This window comes from Crocuta crocuta, unplaced genomic scaffold (assembly GCF_008692635.1).
Source record: "Crocuta crocuta isolate KB4526 unplaced genomic scaffold, BGI_CrCroc_1.0 scaffold54, whole genome shotgun sequence".
In the NCBI taxonomy this organism is placed as follows: Eukaryota; Metazoa; Chordata; class Mammalia; order Carnivora; family Hyaenidae; genus Crocuta; species Crocuta crocuta.
The window spans coordinates 3,459,547-3,482,720 of record NW_027530356.1 but is presented as its reverse complement, the minus strand read 5'-3'; the positions used below and the strand labels follow the sequence as shown (position 1 = coordinate 3,482,720).

General features: G+C 39.8%; 1 protein-coding gene and 1 long non-coding RNA gene across 4 annotated transcripts in view; one reads left to right on the top strand and one right to left on the bottom strand.

Annotated features, from left to right (window-relative positions):
• Positions 1–23,174, bottom strand: part of LOC144233066 (uncharacterized) — a 54,277-nt gene that overhangs the window by 17,836 nt on the left and 13,267 nt on the right. For all 3 annotated transcript variants that reach the window (XR_013335581.1, XR_013335583.1, XR_013335582.1), the window contains exon 3: positions 4,146–4,228. This is a non-coding gene — a long non-coding RNA (uncharacterized LOC144233066). The remainder of the gene's footprint in view (positions 1–4,145; positions 4,229–23,174) is intronic.
• ANKUB1 (ankyrin repeat and ubiquitin domain containing 1) overlaps positions 1,257–23,174 on the top strand; it is a 28,413-nt gene continuing 6,495 nt past the window's right edge. Inside the window, exons 1-4 of the mRNA XM_077765859.1 lie at positions 1,257–1,346; positions 3,150–3,293; positions 10,884–11,100; positions 21,016–21,130. Of these exons, the coding sequence (XP_077621985.1) occupies positions 1,257–1,346; positions 3,150–3,293; positions 10,884–11,100; positions 21,016–21,130 (566 nt within the window). The remainder of the gene's footprint in view (positions 1,347–3,149; positions 3,294–10,883; positions 11,101–21,015; positions 21,131–23,174) is intronic.

Sequence of the window (23,174 nt, the reverse complement as noted above, 5' to 3'; positions counted from 1 at the left end):
CATCAACTACACCCTATGTTAATAAACTTCCTATCAAAATGTTGACAACATAAGATATCATGATGTTGCAACACTTAAAAAATACAAGGCAAAAAGAGTTAGTTCTGCAATTAAATCCTTTGCCCTTTTTATGTTTTCCTTTTTCTCAAGTTTGTAATGGTTCGAACTCAGGTTGGAAATCACAGTAGAATCAATTAACAGGTTAACATTTACCAAGCCCCTGTCATGTGACTCACATTGTGCTAAGTGCTGTTAAGAACACAAAGCAACCCAAGATGAGGATTCTGTTGTGGATCAGGAGGAAATGGAGGAAGACAAGATTTAAATACACAAATAACCAGACATAATAGCACTAAACCAAGTTTATCATGTGGGGAGAGTCTTAGAATTAAGTTCCAGGACAATGCTTACTCCATAAGCTTGAGTAATGGTGCTTAATATCTTTTCCCATTTATTGATTAGAGTTTGAAATATTTCCCACCAATGCTAAGGGAAGTTGAAGAAGATAACAATGGTAAATTGTTCTAAATAACATGAAGGCAAGGACTAAAAGACATACAACTATACCATGTTGCTATTGGGCAGACGCTATTACGCAGAGATGCAAAGGGAAAACCACAGTCATTTGCCTCCGCATTCATCTCCCTGGTGCAAGTGGGCATTGTTCTGTACCCCGTGGCAAGAGTAGAAACACTGCCAGGGAACAAGTACACAGAGTTGTTAAGGAAACCAGAATGCATCAGCTCAGAGTTATTTACAGAGAACTTTCAGGATGATCACATTCAATAAAATCAACTGTTTCAACACACTTCACTGCTTGCCAGTACATCCCAATCACGTATCTATTTTGAAGGGTCCTTCAATCAGCTGCACTTGAGTGCATATGGATTCAAGAGTCAGTGAATGGTGGTCACATCACAAAAGTGTAATTTATGTGTGGCACTTCTGTATTACGTGTTTGATGCTTGTTCACACTTGCCCCAACCATTGTCAAGTTTGTTGGCTTCTGTAATATTGGAACAAGGTGGCTGTTGACTGCCATTGATAGAGAAACATTTCCTCCAAAGCAGCTGTCATCTGTGTTGCCCAATACTGATATAGTGGGACTTGTCTCTTCACATTCTCTCCACTCAACTTTTGAGCTAGATGGTAACACCTGCCTTTGGCCATCATTTTTGTCCTTAATTGTGAATTGAAATTTTTCCACCTACCCAATTCTTTGAAAAAAGTTGCAGGGTCATTTGTTTGTTGAGAGAATGAGGATTTTCATAGCCTTTGAGGGATCTTTTGAACCATTTGATGTTTCAGCAGACGAAACTGTGGAGGCTGTCAAGCTGATGATAAAGGTATGTACTTTGTCTCTAAGCCTCTAAGATGTATACTAATTTTAACTGCGCAATAAGTTTAAACTGTGCATGGGGTAGAGCTACTATTAGGTACACTTTCAACAAACAGGGAACTAAAACTATTTGAAAATATTATTTGCTTATGTAACAGTTTGATAAGAATGGAGTAACTATGGAGATGTTAGACAGGAAGCAAACTGAGTCAGTAAATTCTCAGGAAAAAAAAGTTTGACTTCTATTTATGAAATGTGTAGGTTGTACACTGGCCAGATAGTATTATTGCAATTCTTCATAAAATGACAAAAATAGGACATTAACTCTAAACTATATAAATAGAGCATGCCAGTTGTTAGATAGATGACACATTTGGTGAACAAGTAACTGGAATGATCCGAAGGATTTTGGAGGTAGAGAGGACTATAGACAACTTCTGAGCTTCTCATTTTGCATCCAGGGAAGCTGACACTCAGAGAGGCTGACCATCTTACTTACAATTATAGAACCAGAATAATAATTTGGATTCAGTGTCTCTCTCATAAATTTTTAGAAATATCCCCTCTAAAATGGGAAATTAAGACAAATGTTTAGGTCTTGATCATCAGATAGTAGTTAACTTGGAGATGATCATTCCCATCTGCTGAGAAGCATTTATTACTCACAGTCACATGATATTTATAAGATTACTATGATTACTGAAATCTGCATCTTCTAATACAGAGGGTCTTAATCTATGTCATGAATGCTTTGGCAGTCCGGTGAAGCCTAATGATTCCTCATAAGGTTTTTAAATGCACACAATAAAATACATACAAAGAAAAGAAAACAAGTTATATTGAAATGCGATTTTCAAACATTAAAAAAACAAATTTGTGGGGTGCCTGCATGGCTCAGCTGGTTCAGCGTCTGGCTCTTGATTTCAGCTCAGGCCATGATCTCGGGGTTATGGGATCAAGCCCTGCATCGGACTCCATGATGAGCATGGAGCCTGCTTAAGATTCTCTCTATCTCCTTCTGTCCTTCCCCTGCTTGCATGCATGCATGCTTTCTCAAAATAAAAAAAAATAATAAACCTTAAAAAAATACATCAATAGTGACAAGTGGGCTTATTAAACATTAACAACTTTTAGCAATGTATCTAATAACTTGTAATTTCAAAGTAGTGGTCAGAATAATATTTTGAGATTTCAGCAACAACTATAATGTGATATGAAAATATCTATAATTTCTATTGGTGACAAAGTCACAGATATAGCCAACTACTGCTTCTTTAGTTTGTTGCCTACATACACAATTGAAAGAAAAATCTCAGTTTAATTCAGAGTTAATAAAAATAAAATATACTTGGGGCACCTGGGTGGCTTAGTCGGTTAAGCGTCTGACTTTCGCTTAGGTCATGATGTCGCGGTTTGTGGGTTCAGGCCCCGTGTCGGGCTCTGTACTGACTGCCAGCTTAGAGCCTGGAGCCTATTTCGGAGTCTGTATCTCCCTCTCTCTCTGACCCTCCCCTGCTCACGCTGTCTCTCTCTCCCTCCTAGAAATAAATAAAAATATTTAATAAATAAATAAATAAATAAATAAATAAATAAATAAAATATACTCTCTCCCCCACTAAATTCTATCCATAAACTTTTGGGGAGGTCTCTAGACTCCAAGTTAAGAACTCCTGTGTAATACTTCTTCCTCTGTCCAAAATAATTTTATAATTCTCAGTGGGAAAAAAATAATGGAAAAGTAAAGAGATCATATTGCTGGTCCAGTAATGTCGAGATCCATTGTTTTTATAATGTGCTACTGACTTTTCAGGATTATTTCCACATTCCTCTCTCTGAAGATGAACAAGGCAGGTGGTATCTGGAGCTGATGTATGCTGGAGCAGCTCTGAAGGACAGCTGGAGACTTGCTGACGTTGGAATATCATTTTGTTCAACTCTCAAATGCTTTGTCAAGGTATGATAATCAGAATAACATTTGTCCAAGATATCTACTTCATTTTGAATAGAGTGTGGATAATTCAACAAAAGTAATCTCATGGCTCAGGAAGAACTCTTCTTGCCTTCTTCTCTTTTCCATTTGTCTAACTGATCTTATACATGATTTCCACTGTAAGGGCAAATAAGGTGTGGAGGCTGGATAGAGTTCCCCTGGTTTACTCCTTATCTCCCTTCCTTCCTCGCTCGATCCCCTTTGTTGATAACCCAAAACAGCCATCCCAGAACAACCCACTGACCAATATCAGAATAAGGTCAAGGCGTAGATCTGAAATATTGATGTGGGAGGAAAATTCAATCACGTCCATGGTTCCACAATGGATTAGGGGCAGTGGAGTGAAGAAAGGGAAGAAATTCTCAGTAATGATAAGCATGTAGAGCAGTTTTTATATCCAACTCTAGCCAGAGTAGCCATACATTAATTATGTGTACATACCCCAGAGATAGCCTTTTCCATTTATAGTGTCCTGAATTAGTGGTGCTTACCTGGAGGTCATGGATTGGCTCTAAGAACTTTACAAAACCTGGGCACCTGGGTGGCTCAGTCGGTTAAGTGTCTGACTTCGGCTCAGGTCATGATATCACGGTTTGTGTGTTCATGCCCTGCATCAGGCCCTGTGCTGACAGCTAGCTCAGAACCTGGATCTGGCTTCAGATTCTCGATCTCCCTCTCTCTCTGATCCTCCCCTGCTCACGCTGTCTCTCTCTCTCTCTCTCTCTCTCTCAGAAATAAATAAAACATTTAAAATTTTTAAAAAATAAAAAGAACTTTACAAAACCGATAATTTGCAAAATAAGCAGAATTATGTACCTGGAGATTTTTCAGAACGGAGGATCCTTAACTTCTGACAACTTCTTAGAGACAGGAGGCCCAAAGAGTTTAAGAGCTGATCTCTAGGGAAGAAATATGATTCAATAATAGTTCTTTACCCCATATGAAAACATGAGCCTCAAAGAACTAAGTACACATTCTCTGCTAAATGGGGCACTAATTTTCTCATATTTAGCACTTAAAAAATGTTTATGGTAGCCAAAGCTAAATCTTTTTGTTTTTTAATGTTTTATTAAGTGTAGAGTCTATGTTTAAAAAAATACTCTAAAATATTTATTACTAAGTAACACAAACAGGTCACAGAAAAAAAGGATTATATGATCCCATTTATATAAACAAAAAATGTATTTGTATATGTGTTTTTAAAGTTTATAAGTATTTATTCATGTATTATTGTTATATTTCTGAAGAATAGTTAATTACACAAAAGGTAAATAAAAATAACACTGACTTCTCCTTCTGACACTAAGAAAATTATAGTAAAATACTCTTTTAGGTAGACTAAATTACATCTCATTTTTCTTTTTTCCCATCTCATTTCTTATATGTCTTTCCTCATGTCTTTAAATATACTTATATACTATGTTTATGTTTTTGGTAATGTACAGGATAAACTCTAAAATATCCTGGAAATTTCCCATGCCAATAATGGTGTTTGAAACTTTGTTCACTTGTAGATAGTGGTATAAGTTTCTTACTAATATTTGAGCTGGCTGGAAGAACTGGATTGAGCCACAGCTATTTAGGGATATAGATAATATGTGGTAAGATTATGAATAAAATACTATTATTTAACTCAGCATTGGCTTTATTTTCCTTATTTAAAAAATTCTTATTCTTATTTATTTTTGAGTAGATAATACACTCACATAGATAAAAGATACAAAAAGTATATATACAGTAAAAAGTCTTCCTCCTTCCTCTGGTGCCTAGTTTCCCTCCCTGGATGCAGTCTATTTCACAGTTTTACTTACAAAAATATTTCATAAATTCTGCCAATAAAGCATCATTTATCAGAGTGATGCAAGCTGCCTTCACACTGAACTGGAATCTTTCCCTGGAGTTGAAACTCTTAATGGAAAAAAATAGAGTATAGAGATGAAATGGGTTTCCTCAAGAGAGGCAGAATATAATTATGTATCACAGGACTGGCCAGCACATAGAGTTTAATTAAAACCTCTCAAGTTCAATGGAAATCTTACTGATCTTAATCTTTACCTCCTCCAGGAGAATCACACTTAGAAAATTTCCTTTCACTGGTTTTGGGAGAAAAACAGATTCTTGAATCTGAAAGAAGAGATTTACCAGCAAAAGTCGTAAATATTGGTTTTTATCCTTAGTTCCTGTTTAGATTAGATGATAAAACAGGCCTATTTCAAAAGTCTACACTATTTACTGTGTGTGAATAATAACAGTCCAAATGGGTTTACAACAACAAAAATACTTCATGAAAATATCCCATGCCTCAGAGAATGCAGTCAGACCAGTCCTGTGCTGGTTAATCTATCTTAGGTAACACAAGCCTGCATTCTAAGTCATGTTGTTGCTTTATTGGATAATTAGATGTATACAAACTTAAGTAGTACCTTTCATATTTAACTATGCTACTTCACTCAATTAGTTTTACCTTTTGAGAATCTTGGAAAGCTAGAGGCTCTTCATTTATTTTGGTACAACTGAGACATATCAAAGTGAGAAACAAATGCTGTTGCGAAGTTTAAAAACTTGCCAAGTAAACAATTTTCTTTTAAAAAAAAAAATACAAGTAGGTATTATGTGACATGAAACAAATCCAAAATACTTGGTTTCTTTATTGTGCTTATATTTTTGTGTGAATTACAAGACTTGCTTGTGTGAAAAGAGGGAAAGACTTTAGATAAATTAAGAGGTAATCTCTTCTTAAATACATTTTTTAAATAGTCAATACATTTTCCAGTTTCCTTTCGTATTATGCCTTTTCCTTTAATGGTAACATAGAACCATTTGGAAGAGTGAATAGGAGGGGGTGATATGAGAATAGTGGAGGAAGAACATTGCATTAATTTTTCCTTCTTTGGGAAAAAAAACTCTTATAGAAGCCACAGACGTATATTTTATAGCACATATATCCAAGTTTTATTAACACAGGAGTCAGTCCTGCCCATTCATTGCTCCTGTTCTGGTAAACATGCATGAGGCAGTGGAACGGCCTAGGTGGTTGGACATGCAGAAATGTTATCACGTTTGCTCCCTTCGCTCTAACCGGCGTTGTTGTGGAAACTACTGCTCAAGTTTTGTTCCCTGTTGGCATTCAGTGCTTAGAAGAGCACCTGGCTTATAGGAGGCCCTCTGTAAATATGTTGAATAAATATGTTGACAAAGGTCTTGAGAGGTAGAGTGTGAAACTTAACAAGAAGATATATGATTATTATCAGAAACGTCATAGCAAGGTATTGAGATGCATTTCAGGGTTTGGATTCCCTTCTTTACTGTGGCACCTTTCTCTCCTCTCTCCCCTCAAGGCAAGGTGCTCCTGCATCCTTGCCCTATATTTATTTTCTTATCTAGCATCAGGGTTCTTAGCTGCAAGCACCAAAAACAAACCCTGGACAATTTAAGCAGAAAATAAACATATTGAAAGCAGAAAAAGTCTTGACAGGAAGACTGAAGAATCAGGTTCAGAGATCACAGAGCCAAAAACAATGTCTTAATCATGCCCTAGAACTAGTCCAGGAAGGCTCTACCACGACAGCCACCTCCGAGCCCTTGAAGCAGGTCCCGGACACATTAGCAATGCCTCAGATCCTCCACTGCCAGGGAGGATTCCCTGTGTCTGTTTCTTCTCTGCCTTACAGGCTCCTAATTCAAAGAAGGGCTGGACGGGGAGCCCTGACCAGGAGCACTCTGGTCACATGTCCAGGACCCACCTGCAAAGGGGCGAACAAGCAAGTCTTTGACAGGTCACACCTTCTAACATGTGGAGTGGGCTCAGCCTCCCTGACATTCCTTCTGGGTTCCCTGCCTCCTTCTCTCACCATACTTCTACCAACCAAAGGCTGGAATTAAAGCTTAGTTAATCCTTCCTGGCATCCTTGGAATGTTATTTTATGGTGAGAGATTAGATTAATTGTGGTAGTATTGAGTAGATGTCTATTAGACAAGTTGGAGAAGCTTAAAATACTTAGAAGTTCTAAAGTTGATTCAAATTACTATACTTTTAGCTTTTGAAAGGCACTTTTAACATATAAACACCAAAATCCAGGAGACACATAATATGTGACTTTAGATTTTAAATATACTTGATACACACAAAAATGTATAAATATGCTTCTTAAAAATGTAGAATTTACAAATGAGAGGTGGCTGGCTGGCTCAGTTGGAGAAACAAGTGACTTTTGATCTTGGGGTCATGAGTTCGAGCCCCATGTGGGGTATAGAGATCATGTAAATTTTTTTAACATTTTATTTCTGAAAGAGAGAGAGAGAGAGAGACAGCATGATCAGGGGAGGGTCAGAGAGAGAGGGAAATACAGACTCTGAAGCAGGCTCCAGACTCTGAGCTGTCAGCACAGAGCCCAACACAGGGCTCGAACCCACGAACCACAAGATCATGACCTGAGCCGAAGTTGGACACTTAACCAACTGAGCCACCCAGACACCCCTAGAGATGACTTTTTTAACTTAAAAAAAGTATAATTTACAAATAAAACATGTTTCTAAAAAATGTATGTCTTTTTAAAGACAAGCCATGTAAAGAATTTGGTGAAGAAAGATATTTGAATTCAGGTTCCTAGAATCCAAGTGTAACCTCTCCAGGATGATTTTCATACAAAAGAAGTTTATGAGGTTAAGATGTTTATGAAGACATCTCAACCTGAATTCCTTCAGGTCAACAAAAGCAAACAGTATTTCCTCTTTTCATCTATTCAGGAATAATTGGGGCAAGTTTCTGCTTTTTTAGTGCTGTGACTCCAGAACAGCAAAATATAAAAAAGCAGAACTTGTAGGAAATGTATAGCAGTATTCAAAGCTTGCATTAACTTTTGTTTTCTTTCCATCTGTTTCTAACTTTTCCTATTTTATTGTTAATGCACATGTATGTATTACAGTGAGTTTGCACTTGGTTTCTTAAGACAAAAATGAAATTATTACCATGAGGTAGATCTACATATTTGTTTTTATTGAAAAGTAAGACATTTTGTCTGTACCTCCTACCAACCATGGTGTCTTGGTTTATTCAAGGGGAAAATCTAATTTTATATATGTTCAACAATGATTTGCGATAGTATTGTTTACTTAATAACACCTGACTGCCTTGCGTACAACTACCAGTGCTTCCTTATTTAGAATATTTGAGGAGGGCCATCATAGAGATAGAGAGATGCCTTTTCTTATGTAGATAAGATGGGTTGGCAAGTTGCTATTAATCGGCACCTACCTGCACCCTCTCCAAATAACCAAAATGAAGAAATATCTCCAATTGGTGTGCCTCATTAGAACTTAAAATGAGTTTTCTCACAAAAATAAGGTTTATAAAATATGGATAAATAGAGTTAAAATAGTACAAAGAGAACTATGTTCAGATACATTATGAATTAAATGGGCTTGGGAAATATCTGGGTGGAAAAAAAAGAACTCAAAAAATAAATTAATTAATTAACAAATTCTGTAGGTGTTAACTTTCTTGCAACTTAATAACCTGGCTTCATTGATAATTAATAATATTTTCTTATTTACACTTTTGATTTTCATCTAAACATTGCCATATATTTTGCAATTCTCGCTTATTACTTGTTTCAGAGCTTTATGTATACCTAGGTTATAGATGCTCGCTTATTCATATTATAAGAAGCTTCTTTTTAACTTAATTCTGTAACATTATGTCATTGCTAGTTAGCTCCTAAGAGTGAATTGCACATTGCATATTTAATTTTAAATATAAATTAGCATTGGTACCAAGGGCTAACAAGAAATCAGAGTAATCATAAAAGAAATAAGGAACAGCTATTACCTGAAATGTAATTTTTCTCTCCCCCTCCCATCTTTTTATTCAGTTTTCATAGAATTTCTTCCTACCTATAAATATCACATGGATTAGGTTGGGCTTTAATTCAGCCATAGGAAAGCATAAACGTGGTGAAAGGAAAAGGGTGAATCCTGTGTCCTCTCAATTTTTATTGAGTAGATTTATGAGAAGCTGTTGAGAAAAACTGTTCTAAGCACTTTAGACTCAGGAAGCAGAGGGGCAGAACCTGGTTCTGCTGATTGAGTCGCTGAAATGGCCCCAGATCAAAGCTCTGAAGCCTAAATATTCATCAATCACATTCACTACTCCTTAAAGGCTCTTTCAAAGAGACCTGCATGTTGATTATATTACGCCAATGTGTGACTTGGGAGGAGGGGAATAAATTTAATGTATTATAAGCCTGAATCAGGGAAGGGCTTTTGGGGAATTTGGAAACAAATTTTGATAGGAGAAAGGGGGAGGAGAACAGAGTCTGAAGAAGAGGGCAATGTCTGGCTGGACCCCCCTTGAGAAACCTGGAGGCCTGCTGCCCACTTCTCAGTTTTGCTTAACGCCCCTCTCTGAGAGTCCCATGTTACAGCGGCAGCACTGTGCATTCATATCTGCCAAGCCAACAAGAAGGCTTCGGGGAAAAAAATGATTGTCCTGAATACGATAAAGAGGAAGTAAATTCAATTTCAGTTTTGTTGTTAGAAGAGTGAAAATGTTAATAGTCTTCTCTCCACCCCCTTCACATTTTCCCTGTTTCCTGTGTTTTAGTTTGGGTTTGGTTTGATTCACCTGTTGTTAACAGGAAAATGAATATTTTCCCCAAACTTTCCACCTTAACTCTACTTCAGCTCCATCAGTGACAGATTGCAAAAGATACATAAAAAGGAAAATTTTCACTCACATTTAGAACTTCCCTTTTTAAATAGTAAAAATAAATACATGTGGGTTTTTTTAAGTCAAACCATACAGACAATGAAAAGCATAAAATGATAAGCAAAATATCCCCCCAATCTTGAACTTGGTTCCACTCCTTAGAGATAACCTCGTAGAAAGGATTTTTAAAACTGACTGAAGGTTTAGAATCTATAGTATTTCCTTTTTAAATGTTGATTTATTTTGAGAGAAAAGAGAGAGAGGGAGAGAGAGAAAGTGAGAGAGAGAGAGAGAGAGAGAGAGCATGAGTGAGTGAGGGGCAGACAGAGAGGGAGAGAGAATCTCAAGCAGGCTCTGCGCTGTCAGTGCAGACCCAACACAGGGCTTGATCCCATAACCGTGAGATCATCACCTGAGCCAAAATCAAGAGTCAGACGCTTGACCAACTGGGCCACTCAGATGCCCTCAAGAATCCACAGTATTTCCAAGTCAATGCATAACATAACGGTGGAGTTGTTTCTCAACTAACACCTCCATAAGTCCAGCTTGGATGCAAATTATCAACATGCCTCTTGTGTATCTGGGTTTGTAGACTAAAAAAAAGTGTCTCAAAGCCCTGCCAAGTCTCCTTTATTCTACTCAAAGCAGGAGGACTCCTTAATATCCTAGGGACAGGAGAATAAGAGTTAGACCAGAAGCCAGGGAACATAACTGGCCTTTGCTCCTATCCTTAGCACCCATGTCATGGAAGTTACAAGCACTCAGAGCCACCTTCCAAAATGTTTTTCCCTTGATTCAACCCCTAGACAGTGTATATTCTTCAGTTTCCTCCTTTTCTTTCCCCTTAGGAAGAAGATAAGCCAACTCTCTATGTGTTCAATGCTGTGACCCAAGAGACAATGCCAATGATGGAGAACATTTCCCTTCTTGGTAAAAAAGTGTCTGATCTGAGAACACTGGTAGCTCTGAGATGTGGCTTTCCCGTGAGTGTCTTCTGTCTCCGGACCCCAAATGGAATGGAGATGTATGACTGCAACACCCTCAGGGACTACCAAACAGACATCGGTACTGCCCACTATATTTGATACCAGATACTGCTCAGCATTAGGGTTCTTTGATACCAGATTTGCAACAAATGGAGGAATTGCTTCCAAACTAAAACTTCTGTAACCTCAGTGGGCGTATAAATTATCAATACACCTCTCTGGTGCCTGGGTCTGTAGACTAAGAAAGAAGAAAGTTCTCAGAGCCTTGCCAAGTCTTGTTCTCTTTATTCAAAGTAGGATAACTTGTTAATATCCTCAGGCTAGAAGAGCTAAACTCAGACCAATTTGTATGTTTCTCTTTCAAAATATACTTCAAAAATATATAGAAGGAAGTTCAAGTACACATTCTTTTTTATCTTTTTGACACAAGTGGTAGCATGTGAGCCTTGCAATCTCATTTTGAGATGTTGTTGGTTATATTAATCTTTTCAACAGTGTGAAGCAAATACTGTGCAGGCATTCGTCCCTGATGTACAGATTAGTGAGCTGTCATTCAGCCCTGATGGACAGATTACAACCTTTATTTAAATATTGCACTTCCAGGTGTGACTGCTGTAGCCATACACCATTAAGACAAAATGAAAAACCATCAGATTGTTTTAACTCTATTGGAAAATGGTTCAAACCTTATAGAGATTCTTGCTTGAGGTGATTGAATCTTTGTGATAATTAGCAGAACTTTAGGTAATATTGTGTTGTCACATTTGTTGGAATGGAATTTGACTTCTCCCAATTTATAGTAGGGCTTTGTAAACATCATTGAATTAAGCGGCTTTGCTTTTTGTAACTGTTAAATTTGCATTTACTGTTACTTCTCTTGACTATTGTATTTACTTATTCTTTCATGTTACTTTTAATTGAGGCTCTCAAAACATTTGACATAATTTATCATCCTGTTTTTGATCAAAGGAAGTGATGTTCTGGGATTTGTCCTCAGCGTACTTCAGAGTTATGCACATACTGGTCTGCATGCTTCGTAAGGGATCAGCCCTGCCCAGAAGATGGTGGAGGCTTATGTAAGGACACATAAGAGGCATTTGTCCCCAAGCAATTTATGATCTAGTTATTTAATGAAACATAGAAGGATATATGAGAAAATTAGGGTGACTGCTCTTCAGGCCCATGGTGTTCAGATTATGATATGACAGTTTACAGCTAGAAGAGAATTTAGAAATGGCTTGGTATGACCTCCAATTTTTACAGATTTAAAGAAAGCAAAAATATTCCAAATGGTTATATGATTTGCTCAGGTTGTGTCAAAGATAATAGCCAGTCCTCCTAAAATGACCCTCTAAAGAATGATGGGTTTCAAGTGTCAGGTTAGGGGCTCGAGTATGACCAGGATTCTATGTTCTATGACCACCATTAGAACACAGGGCATAGGAGGAGTGGCAAGGAAAGAAGAGCCTCAAAGCTAAGGGAAGAAAAGTCATTGGTCTGCTTCATATCTTTGTGTAAAGCATCCCTAGCATTCCTCAAGTAGCCAGCCCATCTTTTTTAACTAGAGGGTAAAGGAGTTATGATCAGCCTGTCTTCCAGGTTCTCCCTCCCCTTCCTAGTCAATGGTCAATGAGTTATCCCAGATGCTGTCAAGAGTTGAACACTGACCCCTTTCCAAAGGCAGTGGAAAATCAGAAGGTTTCTGAGAAACAGCCAAGCTCATATTGAAAATCAAGGACTTCAGGGGTGCCTGGGTGGCTCAGTTGGCTAAGCATCCAACTCTTGATCTCAGGTCAGGTCATGATTTCACCATTTGTGAGTTCAAGCCCTGCCTCGGGCTCTGTGCTGATAGCGTGGAAACTGCTTGGAAGTCTCTCTCCCTCTCTATCTGTCCCTAACCCACTTGTGTTCTCTCTCTCTCTCTCTCTCTCAAAATAAAGAAATAAACTTAAAAAAAAAGAAAAGAAAATCAAGGACTTCAGTAGCTCAATTAGTCTGGATATACTTACTAGCTCATACAGAAATATACAAAAGTACTTCTGCATGCCAAGCATTTATAATAAAGTGGTAAAAATAAAGCATGCACATATACTTAGTTATAATCCAGTAAGTCAGCTCAGTGTAGGCTGAAGGGCTCAAGGGAAGGCATTCTGGAGAATGTTGGGTATGAGCACACAAAGATAATCATCTGAAAGGAAGAAGGGAAGACATTCCAGGCTTCTGAGCCAGGAGAAAAACACAAGCCATGGGTCATGAACATGGGCTTAAGGCAGGGAAGACAAATATCAGGAGACTGTTCCAAAGAGTGGAGGAGCCTCGCTGAGACCAAGAGGAAACCCAACTGGGGTCAGATTGAGAAGGGTCTTAGGGGTGAGGCAACAGAGCCCAGGCATAATACACTGGCAACTAGAGCCATGTACATTCTGGAACAGAAACATTTTAGTACAAGTTTATCTGGTAGCAAGCAGCATGAAATATAGAAAGGAATGAGGAGAGAAGCAAGATGATATGCCAACAGGCACTTCTGGGAATCCCAGTATTAACCAATTCCACTAGAAACAGAAGAGATGAATCTAAGAAACCCAGGAAGTAGAGACAGGATGTCAGGCTGAATCACATTTAGGAGGGAAGTACCAAGGCTCTGACACTAGCACTGTGGTGGTAAAAGTTGGGAAAAGGAGCTTATGCTTTGGGTCCTGGACTTTAGATATAAAGAACCTCAGAGAGTATGTTTTTTTTCCCTAAAAGTTACTCTGGTAGTTAGTAGCAAAGCTGTTAAGTACATGTAACATCTTCTAATTCTCCTCCAGGACAAATACGGGGTGAGGGCTTAATGATGGGTTGGGTTAGCAGGTACTGCTATAGGTGTCCTGCCCTTGGAGTCAGGGGCCAAGTCCTGGGACAGGTGCTTTCTTTAGAGAGTAAGTACAGAGAGGAACGTGTCAAGGGCCAAGGGCCAGTGATCAGGACATGCTGAGGTCAGGGCAAATAGACAGAAGACGAGTCAGAAAATGAGACATGGAAAGTTGTCAGAAGTGGGAGGAGAATTGGGACTTTGCATTGTCACAGATGACAAGGAAGAAACTGTTTTCAGGATGCTGGTAAAAGGCCAGAGACAATGTCTGAGAAAAACCTGTTGACTTGGCTTAAAGGTTATTAGTAAGCTCAGAGCAGTTTTAATAAAGTGGATGGAGACAGAAAGATTACAGGGATTAAAAAAAAGATAAGTAATTAGGAGATAAAGGACATTTTTGGTGGTAGAATATTTAATGATTCACCTGTTAAGAATTTGCCAAAGCTAAACATCCTCTAATATTTGTGATTTTGTTACTTGAGGCGTATTGACACATCATATAGGTACAACACACACCCACACCCACTTTTTCTTGTATCCATTTTTATGGGACATTTATATGTTCATTTTAGCCTCATTTCTAGTTCTTTTTTTAAAGCAGTTAAAAAAATTTTTTTTAATGTTTTCTTTCTTTCTGAGAGAGAGAGAGAGAGAGAGAGACATGTGAGCAGGGGAGGGTCAGAGAGAGAGGGAGACACAGAATCTGAAGCAGGCTCCAGGCTCTGAGCTAGCTGTCAGCACAGAGCCCGATGTGGAGCTCGAACCCACGAACTGTGAGATCATGACCTGAGCCGAAGTCGGATGCTCAACCAACTGAACCACCCAGGTGCCCCTCTAGTTCTTTTTTAAAATTTTTAAAAATATTTATTTGTTATTGAGAGAGAGACAGACAGACAGAGAAAGAGAGACAGAGTGTGAGCAGGAGAGAGGCAGAGAGAGGGAGACAGAATCTGAAGCAGGCTCCAGACTCCAAGCTGTCTGCACGGAGCCCAATGTGGGGCTTGAACTCATGAACCTCAAGATCATGACCTGAGCCGAAGTCAGAGGCTTAGCTGACTAAGCCACCCTGGCGCCCCAAGCCTCACTGCTAGTTCTTAAACCTCTATCCTGGCTTTTGCCTTCCTCTTGCTTATCTATGTACTTGTCTGCTAGTCACTCTGTCTATAGTTTCTATATGCTTCTAAACTGACATTAATCCTTTCTGGAACAAGTGTGCCTCACAAATAAGTGAATGAAGGAATGCCTTTTCTTTACAGAGTGATGCCACTGGTACTTTTCACTATAAATGCCTTGTGGCATGTATTCGTGGCCAGACTGAGCACGTCATATCTCAGAGACTATTCCAGGAGCAAGTCCTATCAAATCAGACCCCGAAATCTCAGCTGGTTCAAAGGCCCGCCTACCGGCCCTTAGGCCCCTTGCAGACTTACCATGCTATTTTAATTACTTTTATAAATGAGAAAACTGAGGCTCAAAGAAGTTAAGTGACCAGCTCAAGGTCATACTGCTAATAAATTATAATCACACACTTCGGATTCGGTTCTTTTCGACAATTTACACTGCCAACTCAGAATGCTTTTATTGATACCTACTTTTATTCATGCTCTTTAAGTTCTGATCAATGTTTTGTTTTGTTTTCCGCTTGGGGAAGCCCACGATAGAGAAATGACTTCCATATTCAGGAGGAAACATCTCAAATCAGATAGGCAGATATTGACCTCAAAGTATGCACGAGGAATCCAGAAACTTGGGATACAGGGACTATATGGGGAGGAGTCAGAGACAATTCCCTAGAGCAGGCACTGTTGCTCATACCTGCTTTCATGAATGGCTGGGCACAGGGATGGGTTTGCAAGTAGAGAGTGAGTAGATCCAGGTTTTATAAATATATACAATTTGGGGGGGAGGGGGAGTCTTCTTTGAAAAAAATTCAAAATTAAGAATAGAGGATTAGAAAACTCATGTATGAGAGGCCTTGAAACTTAAGTCTCATTAGTTTGCCTTTCATTTACAACATAGCATATTTCAAGTAAATTTCTATTTTTCCAACAGAATTCTTAAACTTATGAAGAAATCTAATATGTGACAAAAGAAGCATTACAACCAACTGAGATGGAAGGATTATCCAATAATTGGTGCTGGTTAACTTGCTTAGAAGTTCTCTGGATATTCAAAAGTCGAGCATTAAGAGAAAAACCTTTGTTTTTGTTACCTTTGTTCCTTTAGAAATGAGGACTGCTTCATCGCAAGGAACTAAAATTAATAGCTATAACACCTGTAACAATTGTTCCCAGATAGGGAATTAAAGCAGAATAAAATGCAGGGCTTGATGGAGGTGCCCTACCTGCTGATGAGGGTTTACAGCATATAGCCTTCTTTGTAGTTTTCAGAATCAGGGTTTGTCAATGGTGGACAGGTTGAACAAGGAAGAGCTGAGATCTTAAGGCTAGGCAACCACTTAGGAAAGGACAGATGAGCCGGGAAGAGGGAAGTTGGTCTCACATAAGTCCCCCTGGTGGGATCCCTGGGATAGGTAGACAGATCAGTCTGCAACTGATTCAGGAAGGCAGAGGTTGACCTTAAAGTGACCCAGCAGGGTTCTGGTGGGTGAACCATAGCAGAGCATCAAGGTAGTGAATGAATGAATAAATAAATGACATAAGAGGTGACAAACCAGACATGCCAGTTGTTGACATCAGAGCCTCTGACAACATATAACAGAAATCTAACCTCAGAGATGGGGTTCAGAGTAGGAACTTCAGCTCCAGGCTCAGAGAACAGATGAATCTCAGTTCTAAAACCCAAAAGTAGAGTAGGATACTGGCACTCATGTTCTGGGGCACAAGGTGGGGGCTTGGTCAGGAGGAATAAGGCAAGTTACTAGAACTGGGACAATATCTGAGCAGGATAAACAGGAATGTCAACTTCCCACCTGAACTACAGGCTTAACATATTCTCTTTTACTGGAATTAAGATTATTCTCTGGGCCTAGAGCTTGGCTGACTCTTCAAATGGAAGCTGTGTGGCCTCAGCTGTGGAGGATCAAGGAGACTGGGGTACAGTGCCAAGCAGGCTTTCCAATGCTTATCTGTGGGTAATATTTTTTTTTAAGAGAGAGGGAGAGCACAAGCTGAGGAGAGGGGCAAAGGGAGAGAGAGTCTCAAGCAGGCTCCACACTCAGCACAGAGCCTGATGCGGGGCACGATCCCATGATCCTGGAATCATGACCGAAGCCAAAATCAAGAGTTGGATGTCCTACCAACTGAGCCACCCAGGCACCCCATGGGCAATTTTTATAGTAAACTACAAACATAGCAAATCACTTAAGTCAGGAGATGAAATAAATGTACTTGGAACAGTGTTTAAAGTCCCTTGTTTCCAGTGCTATCCATAGGAATCAAACCCTTAAAAATAAGAAAGTTTAAGTACAGCAAGAAGCTTTAGAGCAACTAAATCTATTGCATCAAGGATAATAAACACCTGCAAGTATTTATTATAAACTTACTATGTGTCTGGACCTGAGGGTATGTATGGATAAGCCAAGTCATGCATGTATCCCAAGTTCCTACTGCCAAGGCCATCGTATTGATTCAAAAGTAGTCAGCCAATCTACAGATTATCCAATGACATCAGCTATCACAACTGAGTCAATTAAATTCTTGTTTAGAGACAAAGATAACATAGAGGACAGGAATGTAGGCACAGAAGCCAGATTGCCTACCTACAATTCCTGATTCCATTTCTTACTGCGTATGTAAAACCTGGGCAGGTTACTTAATCCCATGTGCCTCAGTTTCCTTAGCTGTCAAATGGAGAGAATAATACAACTCACACTTAGGATTGTTGTAAATTTTAAATTCACTTATTCATGTAAAGTACTTAGAATAGAGTGCAGCATATAATAAAGCACTCAATGAATATTAGCTATTCATATTCAATATATTATTACTATTAATTATGACTAGTCTTGTGTGTTCAAATTGGGAAATATAGAGAGATAAAACTGGTTGTCAGTGTGGGCACAGAAAACGCACGGTGTCATAATGTAAGGTTCAGTCATGGCAAAGCAATGTTGCCTGCATACCTCAGTTATGGCAGGACAAACTGTAAGAAGGCAAGGCAGAGAGGCTAACAAGCCTGTTAGCAGAGAAAGGGAGGAAACACAAAGAGATATAGAGGGCTTGAGAGAGAGAGATCCTGGAGCTCATGGAAGAGATGGGGAATGGCCCATCTTGAGTACCTTTGTTCCTAATGCACAGCAGATCTGGCCAATGACTCAGTACAATAAACCCCATTTTTGTGAGGGCCTCCTTGCAACCCAAAAGCATAACTAGAACAGAACCCAGGGACTGAATGAGACATAATGCTTGGGCTCAGAGAGTTCTCTGTTAGGGTCTATAAACTGGGAATTCCAAAGCAGAAATGTATTTTTAATAATAAAGAGTTTCAACATACATTATGGTAACCAGTTGAACAATCTTTGTATCTGTTTGGAGCGGTGAGATAATGACATAATTAAGAAGGGCTTCCTGGAGGAGGTGATTCCAGGGTTGCATCATACACTGTTGGTAGGAGGGTGTGGTTAAGTAGTCACAAGAATTCAGACAGCAAAAGGAGAAGCTCCAAGGTCAGAAACAGCCTCTTGTGCACACAGAAGTGCAGCAGAGCCTACTGGGCTACAAAGGGCTAGGAGGGCAGCACGTGGCCAAAATGGATTTGGGGAGTAGGGGAGAATTTCATTCAACAAATATTTACTGATCATCCACATAAGGCACCAGTGAGGAAACTGAGCATAGAGCTGTGAGCTACGGTAGCAAGATTCCTAGCCTCTGGAAGCTGGCAGTTCAGTGGGAAAGGCAAGCTTCACTAAGCAAACAGAAAAAGAGTGAATTTCGAATAGAAAGAAGAACTAACGTAAAAGGAAAACAGGATGTGCAAGTCGGGAGTTATGTGGTAATGTGGTAGGGGTGGGGGTGGCGCTCTTTCAGAGGGTTAGACAGAAGAGGAGAGGACATTTGAGCAGAGACCTGAATAAAGAGATGAGGGGGCTGGTGGGAGCTTCCAGAAAGATTTCAGTGAAAAATCATCTAGGCCTGAAATAGGGTGGAGCTGGGGAGACGGAGGCAAGGAAATGGTTCTTAAAGGGAAGGACAAAGAGTAACTCCTAAATGTCTAGCTGAGGGAGGTAACAAGGAAGGCACAGTGGTGCCACAAACTAAGCCACATGCAGGAGGAAGAGGAGGTTGAGGAAAGATGAGTTGTCTTTCAGAACAGTGGGTTTTAGCACACTCTCTAAAAGATGCCAGTGTCACCAGCAGCGGGACTCTGCAGCTGGAGCAGAGGCCTGGCGTGGAGATTTGGACTTGGGAATGAATGCCATGTGGGTGGTCGGTGAAGCGAAGAGCATCACTGAGACTGCTGTAGTCAGCCAATACATACTCAGTGAGCACTTCTCAAGTGCCAGGCTATGTGGTAAGTCTTAAAAATTAAAAAGTCTTTCTTTTTAGTGAGGATGTGAAAAAAAAAATATCCAAACAAGAAAAAGGATTTTAAGTACTGATGATAGGAGCTATGAAAAAGTTAAAATAAGGTCACAGGATAAAGACTAAAGAAGTGGGGGGAGGGGAGGGAAAAGGCAGGGGTGACCAAGAGGGTTCTCTGTGAGGACACGATGCTTGAATTGAAAACTGAATAAGGACACTATCCTGTGAAAATCTGGATGAAGACCCTTGGAAGCAAAAGAAATGATAAGTCTTTAGGTCTTGAGATGGGAGTGGACTTGGTGTGTCTGAAGGACACGTGAAAGGTCAGAGTGGCTGGGACAGAGTGAGTGAGGACAGGTCAGATAGGAAGGAGACTGGGTTTTATCCTGGGGGAATGTATAGAGAAAGAAAAGAAGGCTGAGAAAAGAAGATTCCTGAAAAACACCAGCCTGAAGGACAAAGGGAATGTGGTGCCAAGAAGGGTAGACCAAGAGAGGGTAGACTTTTGAGGAGCATGTGATAAATTCTCCAGCAGCAGGGTGACTGGCTGGCCCAATCAGTTGAGTGTGTGACACTTGATTTCAGCTCAGACCATGATCCCAGGGTTTTGGAATCAGGCTGCATGCTGAATGTGGACTTGCTTGGGATTCTCTCTCTCTCTTCCTCTGCCCCTCATCCCTACTTGCACTTGCTCTCTTTCTCTCTCTCTATATATATAAAATTCTCAGGATGCCTGGGTGGCTCAGTTGGTTAAGCTTCCAGCTTCAGTTCAGGCCATAATCTCGCGGTCCATGAGTTCGAGCCCCGCATCGGGCTCTGTGCTGACAGCTCAGAGCCTGGAGCCTACTTCAGATTCTGTGTCTCCCTCTCTCTCTGCCTCTCCCCGCTCATGCTCACTCTGTCTCTCAAAAATAAATAAACATTAAAAAAAATAAAAAAAGAATTCTCCAGTAGCAATGAACACATTACTTTCATGTTCATAATACAGAATATCCATTTTGTGAAGGATAAAATGAAAGGATCATTCAACTCCATCCACAGCCTGCTTGTAAACTAATGGCCCAGAAAGCCCATTTGTCCTGTCAGCTTCTTCAGTTTCCTTTTCCAACACAACTGGCTTTAGTTTACATGGTGATGTATAATTTTTTAAATGTTTATTTTTGGGAGAGAGAAAAAGAGTATAAGCAGGGCACGGGCAGAGAGAGAAGAAGGACACAGAACCCAAAGCAGGCTCCAGGCTCTGAGCTGTTAGCAGAGAGCCCAAAGTGGGGCTTGAACTCATGAACCATGAGATCATGACCTGAGCTGAAGACGGATGCTTAACCAACTGGGCCACCCAGGCGCCCCCACTTGGTGATGTATATATCAACATCCACAGGACTGTTTTAAGATAGGTGCAAAAAAGTATTTCAGCATTACATGCAATTGCTGTGGAGCTGAGAAAATGGATGTGCACAGAAGTTAAATGGCTTTTCCAAGTCACTGCAGGCCTAAGCTAAACATAGCATTCCTGTCTACTTGTTCCAAGGTTACTTTTCGATTTGCATCTAGCTTGTGCCTCTATTTGGGGAAAGCTATCCTCAGAAGTTTTATGAATTTATCACCGAACCACAGTGATAGACTGGGACCATTAACAACTGCCTCTCTTGATTCACAGGCACAACACTTCGTTTGGACGTCTGGGATGGATGGAAGGAATTTCTGATGGGTTGTCTTCTGGGACAAAAACTTAAAGTCCAACGCTATTTATCAGATGAAGGACCTGTACTCAAGTACGGAGATAAAGCAAATGCTAAATTAAGAAATTTTTTCTGAACTTGCATAGGACCTTGAGTCAGCAATTCACCCTACAGCTGGGTTGCTGCACCATGCCAGTCCCACTTAGCATGTATCAACCTGAAATTATTATTGAGATATTTGCTGGAAAAAGATAGCAGGGATGTCACCAAAGCTGACAGCCCTTGGTGATGGATTGCATTCAGGTAGACTTTCTTCAGGAAACACTATTTAAATAAGTGATGTCAGTTTGGTTTGGAAATCAGACTTTTAAAAGCACTTTGAAAGCCCATCAGAATAGGTACCTTCCCACCTTCATATTCCATTATTCCAAAAAGCACGTATTGCTAGTTGATTAGCTGAAAACATTGGCTGCCTCTTCCTAAGCTCCCAAGGAATGTTTCAAACTGCTTTTAATACAAACCTGTGTACTTTGCCATACATGAACACATGTGGCTGGGGCAGTGGATGGTAGGCTCAGAGAAGCAGGTGGTCATTTTAATGTACCTCTGCAGTCAGCAGCTTCTCATAAGTGTAAGTTGCATCACTCTTTAGGTTTTAATCCAGTGGTATTTTAGGACAGGGCCCCCTCCTGGTGATTAAATCATGCTTTACAGAAGCCTACACACCCCGCAAGAGCTCTGAGGGCTCTAAGGAGTGACAGATTAGAAAACAGCTTCTGCGATTTTATATAATATTCAACATTCTAAATTAATTTCTATTTAGGGATAGTGATATTTCCTCTTTTTCATGTTCTAAATCCAAAGAAATGGCTGTGTTGCATTGTTACTTTTAATAGTGCATATTTATTGAGTACTTTGTAACAAGACACTGTGTTACATGTATTACCTAATTTTATACTTACAACAATTTTATGAGGTAGATATTCTTTTATCATCAGTCACACATCAAGCCAGGGCATAACTGGATATGGAATCCCAACAATTTAATTCTAATGCTCAGATGCTCATTCCACTTGACTTAATCTTTAAATAAAATCTAAGGAGGGTGAGCAGTGGGGGCGTGGCTGTGTGCCGGCATTAGACCCCATCCCCAATGTATGCCCATGCACATGGCCCAGCTAACCTAGCTGGGCCCACATGCTCACTCCGTTCCAGGCCTTATCAGCTCTGGTGATGGGTTACCAGCCTACAATTTCCCTGCCCACACTATCTGTAGTTCTCATCATGCTGAAACACACACACACACACACACACACCACACACACACACAGGAAGAGGATGGACAGAGGCACACAGGGGAGGAGGGGAAAAAGAGAAGAAAAAAAAAAAAGACATCTCAGCTCAGAGAATATACATGATCAGGCTAAAAAGCTCCTTTTATTCTGCCACCCAATCAGCAATTATCTATTGAGCATGTACCATGCAAGATCCTAGGAATATAGCAATAAACTAGATATGATCCCTGCCTTCAGCAATCTTACAGATCAGTAAAGGAAACAATAAACAAGTAACAGTGTGTGTTGGTGGTATAATGGTGAGCATAGCTGCCATCCAAGAAACAAGTCACCAATTCCTGGAGAAGCAGAATTGCAAAATGATTATGGACACGAATTCCAGTGTCCTTCTGCCTAGGTTCACAGCCCTACTGGCTAAGTGTTAATGTGTAAACTTGGACAAGTTATATAGTCATCCTGTGCTGGTTTCCTCTTTGAGAAATAGGGAATAATAACTGCATCTGTCTCACAGAGCTGTTTGTGAGATTGCATGACCCAGTAAATCATCGGAATTTAGAAGGCTGGCTGGCACATGGTAAACAGCACATACATTTTAGTTGCTGTTGCCATTACCATTCAGTGTGGAAGGGTCATGGAATGGACATGGTGCAAGATGATATGGGAATGTATACTATGGACAACTAACTACACTTAGGGCATCAGGTACAGTATCCTGAGAAAGGCAACTGGGATCTGAAGGGTTGATACTTAGGCAAATGGAAGGGAGAAAAAAAAGGATATTCCAAAATAGATGGAACCACACAAACAAAGTCCTGGGGCAAGAGAAAAGGATCAAAGAACTG